The sequence below is a fragment of the Pithys albifrons genome, chromosome 6 (genome assembly GCF_047495875.1).
Source record: "Pithys albifrons albifrons isolate INPA30051 chromosome 6, PitAlb_v1, whole genome shotgun sequence".
In the NCBI taxonomy this organism is placed as follows: Eukaryota; Metazoa; Chordata; class Aves; order Passeriformes; family Thamnophilidae; genus Pithys; species Pithys albifrons.
In genome coordinates, this window is record NC_092463.1 from 18,622,987 (window position 1) to 18,628,986 (window position 6,000).

At 44.1% G+C, this 6,000-nt stretch overlaps 1 protein-coding gene across 1 annotated transcript in view; it reads right to left on the reverse strand.

The window, feature by feature from the left end:
• The window catches only part of SPATA7 (spermatogenesis associated 7), a 45,712-nt gene extending 41,685 nt beyond the window's left edge, over positions 1–4,027 (reverse strand). The window contains exon 1 of the mRNA XM_071557704.1: positions 3,918–4,027. Coding sequence (XP_071413805.1) covers positions 3,918–3,945 — 28 coding nt within the window. The 5' untranslated portion in view covers positions 3,946–4,027. The remainder of the gene's footprint in view (positions 1–3,917) is intronic.
• Between the last annotated feature and the right edge of the window lie 1,973 nt (positions 4,028–6,000).

Below are 6,000 nucleotides of genomic sequence, written 5' to 3' on the forward strand. Positions count from 1 at the left end.
CTTCAAAGATGACTTTAGATTTAGCCACTTACTGAATGCAGATAGTATTCCATCTTATTTGAAAGTTACAGTGAGGCAAAACTGAGCACTTCATAATCACACCTATATTTTTTGTTCTGTTCATACAAGCAAAACAGAAGCCTCTTGGACCCTTTTCTGGTTTCAGTGAATAATAAAACTTCTATCCATTTTGAGTATAAAGTCACAGATGGGAAGCCTGCTTTAACAGCATCACCTTTAAGATCTGTTAAGAAATGGCAGAAACCAGAAGAAAAAGGAGCCAATATTACCTAAATTTTCTGTTGCAAAACTTGATAAAGTCTCAAGAAACCACAATACCCAATTCTGAAAAGTCCCAAATATTCCATCTGAATTTTGCATGGGATCATTTGTGTCAGAGGCAAAATATGATAAAAGTGATACACACCTTGACATGCACTACACGTAACCTTCTAAGCCATTAATTAGCTGGATGCTATTTATACACTTAATATGCTGGATTACACAAAAGCTCTTCTTTACATGTACTCCAATGCCCAAGAGTTAGGTCTCTCAGTCCTTTATTAATCTAAGAGTATTCTGCATAAATTAAAACCATGCAATCAAAATTATATTTCAGTTTCAAGAGTCAAACTCTCCTCTGAAAAATTTAAGAAATCTAATGAAATAGTAGTTTTAAAAGATGATGAGTCCTATTTTATGAAATAATTCTTGAAGAATATTTGTTAAAATTTTTCCAACTTCTAAGGGAAATTTGGAGGCAGGTTACTGCTCCATTCATACTCCAAAAGCAGAAACAAACAGCTGTGTGTGTCAGTAGCACATTTTGTGATAAAAATTGCAGGCAGAAGCAAATGAACTTCACTCTATTCTCTACAACTACCTGAAAGGAGGTTGTAGTGAGGTGGGTGTCACTCTTCTCCAGATAACAAGTGACATGATGAGATGAAATGGCCTCAAATTGTGCCAGGAGAGGTTTAGATTAGGTAGTAGGAAATCTTTTTCATGGAAATATAAAATCTGGGCCAACAAGGACACCCCCTCCCTTGTCCCCCTCATGTTACTAACTCCCACCCTCTCCTACGTCTTGCCCACAGTGGAGAGCAGAGAAACCTTGATCCACTGTGCTTCAGAGACAGTTGAAGGGTACAATCAGAAGAAAAGAAGCTTGTAGGGTTAATGGTTTGAATACTGTTTACTTTAACAGGTATTTCAGTGGCAGCATGCGAGAAATCTTTAACGAAATGGGACCAATTAGGCACTTAGGACCTTATACAAATTTATTTGATGAATAGAGATGGGATTAATCACATTAAATGTCTAAAACTCCCTTTATAGACTATTTGACTAATGGTTAAATTCAACTTCTGAAAAACTGAACTGGTACTACCAAACAATGCTTGAGTTTAAAAAGTTGTTTGTTCAAGTGGCAAATGAAGGAATCTAAGGAAAAAAAACCAGTTCAAAAGTCACAGGTCTGTGTTAATACCCTTTCAACTCCTATCAGATTAATGCAAGATTTCCCGCAATGCAGTAAAAATCTGAGTATGATGGTGTTGTCTGAAAAAATGTGAAGTATTTTAATTTTAGAATCTCTGAAGCCTGTGCAAACTGCCTAATCCTAACAGCATGCAGCAGTAGTGATGTTGAAACTGTAAGATAAAAGGGGCGCAAATGTGTGCCATTGATTAACAGTAAGTGTATGGTTTCATTGCTGTTCAGGTACGTGCAAATCACTGGCTGTAGGAATTAAACAGCCCAACGCAGAAGACTGGATTTAAGCAACAAAGCTGGTTTAAAATTACAGTATTCAGATTATTTGAGGTCTTACTATAAATCTGTGAGTATATTAACTGACTCCTGAAATTACTACAGCAAATAACTTCAAGGTTTATACCTGGAATTAGGGAAAAACGCAACGGATTAATTCTCCAATATTTCGGGGGGGGAAAAAGTCTCAGCCTTATTTGAACTTTGACAAGACCTACATGCAAATTCTATGCAGTTCAATATATTAAAAAAAAATTCTATTTGCTCAGTATTCTCATTATAGAAAACAAATCCCCATACAAACCAAGTAAAATACTTTGGTTATTTCTTTACAATAAGACCATGTCTGAACAATAAACTTTGCACAGAATACATCAGGGCATGGAATAGGGTACCCCACCTCTTCTGTATTGAAGTTTTGGATGGACAGTGTGTGGATAAAACTGTCCTACAGAGAAACCCTAAATGTGATGTTTTCTCTTTTTCACAAACTATTTGCAAGCAATCCAATGGTTGTTCTGCCAATATTGCTCAGGCACAGATTTTTAGGTTAGTTCAGTGTAAGGAATTATTATCTCTTCCTGTGCTAATCCTTATCCTCTGTAAGGATCCTTCCTGTGTTTCTGTGAACCCAGACACTGGGCTGTCCAGTCACACACTCCTGACCCCATCACAACCTCCTATGCAGACAAGCGATAGTTTCCCATGTTAACACCCACACACAGACACACACACCCACACACAGACACACACAGTAATTCTTTCCTACTTTTAAACTTTTTGTTAAACAGAAGTCATTCAAACAAAGCTTGCTGCAACTTGAATGAAATTTAGATCCTGCATCCCGTACATTCCCAGTTTATGAACAACAATCAGCATGCTTTCTGATTATTTATAAAAATATGACAATAAAAATAGTCAGAAAAATAATAAATTTTTAATAAAACTGACTGCACACTATATAAGAGATTATGAAAATCGATGCACATGATAGTAGTTTTTACTCTGAATTTCATATTTCCATGTAGTATTAGAATTTATGTTCAAACTCTACTTTGATATCAGACTTTTGAAGTGACATCTGTCACTGTCTCCAAAGACTGGAACTGACACTGATCCGCAACATGAAAGCATAACATTATCTCAAAGGCTTGGACCTTACGCAGCTATGTATGATTTTGACATTACAGTGCAGCACCGAATAATTCCTACCATTGTTTTATATTATGCACATAATCCAGTATCTAAAAATATTTTCAGTGTTGGCTTCTGCAAACATTTCTGCATGTTTATGCCTTTTTTTATCATGAATGACCAATAGCTCTAAGACTAAAGAAACAGAGCACCAGAGCAGGCCATGGATTGTTAAATGTGAGTAAGGAATCATAAGACTTTCAAAGTTTTTGAGTCTTCCATTTTTCAACTACACTTGCACTAAAATCCCACCAAGCCCAAACACTTGGATCTGCAGCCAAACGCCGTGTGATGTTGTACACACAGGGTGCAATCCACTACAATAACCCATGAATACCAGCTTTAGAGAAGACAAAAGTTGACTCAGAAAAAAGTTGGCACAGAAATTGGGCTTGGCACACGCAGCGGCCGATGCTGGCAGCCCGAAACGCTGCCCGAGCAGCACCGGAGCGGCTGCGATACGGGGCCATAGCGATGCCGGCTGGGGAACGGCCGGCCCAGGCCGCGTCTCTCGGAGGATCAGAACCCTTCGGGGGGAACGTGTCCCCTTTCGCAGCGCCGGCACCGGGCCCACCGTCCGACAGCCCCGCCCGGGCCTGGCTCCCGCGCGGGACGGACAAGCCAGGGGCGAGAGCGGCGACCCAGGAGCCGCCTCAGCGCCCGCTGCAGCAGCCACGGCGCCCTGAGCGGCCCCGCAGGCTCCGTGCCCCAGCCCCGACGCCATGCCCACCCGCACACCGCAGCGGGGAAGGGGGCGGCGCCGCCTGCCCCGGGCGAGACGAGCCGCGCCCGGCACCTCCACGGCTGGCAAGGACGAGGGAGGCCGGGCGGCAGCGCGCCCCGCCGGCAAGCAACCCCTCCGGGCACCCCCCGGCGGGCAGCTCCCGACAAGCAGCCCCGGCGAGCAACCCCCGCCCGCGCTACGGCCGGAACCGCCACCGAGCCCCCCGCACCTTGGCTCCGCCTGCCGCCGCTCTCCATCCTCAGCCCATGCTCCGCGCCGGGACCGAAGGGGCGGTGCCGGTCGGGACTCGGCTCGGCGGCAGCGGCGGTTCGTTCCCGCTGCGGGTGGGGCGGGGCGGGGGGAGCGGAACACGGGGCGGGGAGAGAGGGATACGGGGCGGGACACGGGGTGGGGGGAACGGGACGCGGGGCGGGGGGAGCGGGATACGGGGCGGGACACGGGGTGGGGGGAACGGGACACGGGGTGGGGCCGGAGGTGGCACAAGACGGGCACGCCGTTGCCGTGGCCGTTGCCGGTACCGGTACCTCTGCCGCGGGCAGGGGGGCCGCGGCCTCGCAGCGCTGGCCCGGGCGGGCAGAGCGCAGGGGCCGCAAGGCCCGGTGATGCCCCTGAACGCGCGGGCTGGGCCCGAAGCGTCCTTTCAGCGGTGCATTGCAGCCAGCGGAAAGCTTTGGCCCTCATTATCTAAGAGTATTTCTTATAACTTGACAGCCCGTCGAAGAATAGTGAATGCCAGGGAGAAATTTGAAACAAATTGCTCATATTTCAGCGGAGCGAGTGACAAATAAAGAGCTTATTTTTCCCAGTGCGTTACACTTAAGAATTTAAGCAGCACCTTAGAAATGAACCACAAAATGACCTTTTTATAAGCAGCATTTGATCCCATAGTTGATTTGTGTATGTGCACTGATATGCTGGGTTTGAACTCTCCGGAGAAGTGATGGGCTTGTAAAATAATAAATACGCGGAGGAATAAGGACACCACGCACCAGGCCAATGTGGTCAAGTGAATGCCATTTATTACGCACTGCACAAGGTTTATGTAGGGTTAAGACTATGCTCCATTGGCTAATTTGAACCTCACACCATCTAACTGCAAATCCCAATAGGTTATAATTCATATCTCACAAGTTTAATGTTTGGTGAACTCATCCTGACTGTTTTCAGGAACAACTCCGGTGTCTAGTGGGAAACCTGAGGAGTTCTCATGAGAAACTTCTGGGGAGTTGCTAAGAACTCCCAGGCACTGATTTCTCCTTTTTCAAACAGCAGCTCTGGCTTTGCTGCTTCTCAGCTGATATCTGCCTTCAGTCTCACAGGGTCCATATAGATCTGAATTGCTCACCTTTGATTTTTCTGTACCAACATGCTTGTATTTACATTTTGTCGGGCAGGTTGCTGTTTCCCTTAATGTAAAATCTCTCAGGGTTTCCGTAGGTTTTGTGTGCAGATTTTTCTCGGTGACACACCCATAGGCACAGCATCCCCTCCACAGCCAGACACCTCACAAAAGTGTGCCTGTAGTCCCGGCTGGAGGGGATTCACCTTCACCATCTAGAAATGAGTATTAATTACAGGCTAAATATGAGGGGGTTGATATAATTTGCTTCACTTTCTTACATGCTAGAAAAAATAATTTGTAGTTCAAATCAGCAAAATCAAGGGGATAGTATTTAAAAACAACTTTTCTTCCATATTTCTACCACATTTGAAACTCCCAGTAAGTCACACAAACATAAATGCTGGATGAAACCTGTAGTTTGTCTGCCCCAGTACTCTGTGTAGACTGTACCAAAAGCTTTTCAGTAGTTGACTATTGAATGTTGTGATATCTCTTATAATTTTAGATATTCCCATTAGCTATATGAAGTACTGCTTGGATATGGCCTTAGCTCTTGTGCTTCATGTTGTCGCAATTATTTTGGCAGTCTAATTCTCTTTTCTGTAAAATAATCTTTAAATGTAGTTGGTGTTAAATTTGATAGGTGCGCAGAGGAAATAGATGCCTTGGAAACTCATCTGTCCTCAATTCTCTGGTGGTCCTCTGTCTTTTTAACTTCTTTTTTGTAAAAACTTCTATTGCCATGGCATTTCAACTACTGTCAACCATGATGTTGCAAACACACTACTTTTTTTTTGTCAAAGTAATTCGGTAGCATTTTGTCATTTTCTCTTATGTCTCTTGGATGTGAGTTTAATGTCATGGAAAGTATCTGACAGGCAAAACCTACAAATCTAGAAAACACTAATCCAGCTGTTTTGAGGTTTCTTTTTAATTTGGGGTTTTTTTT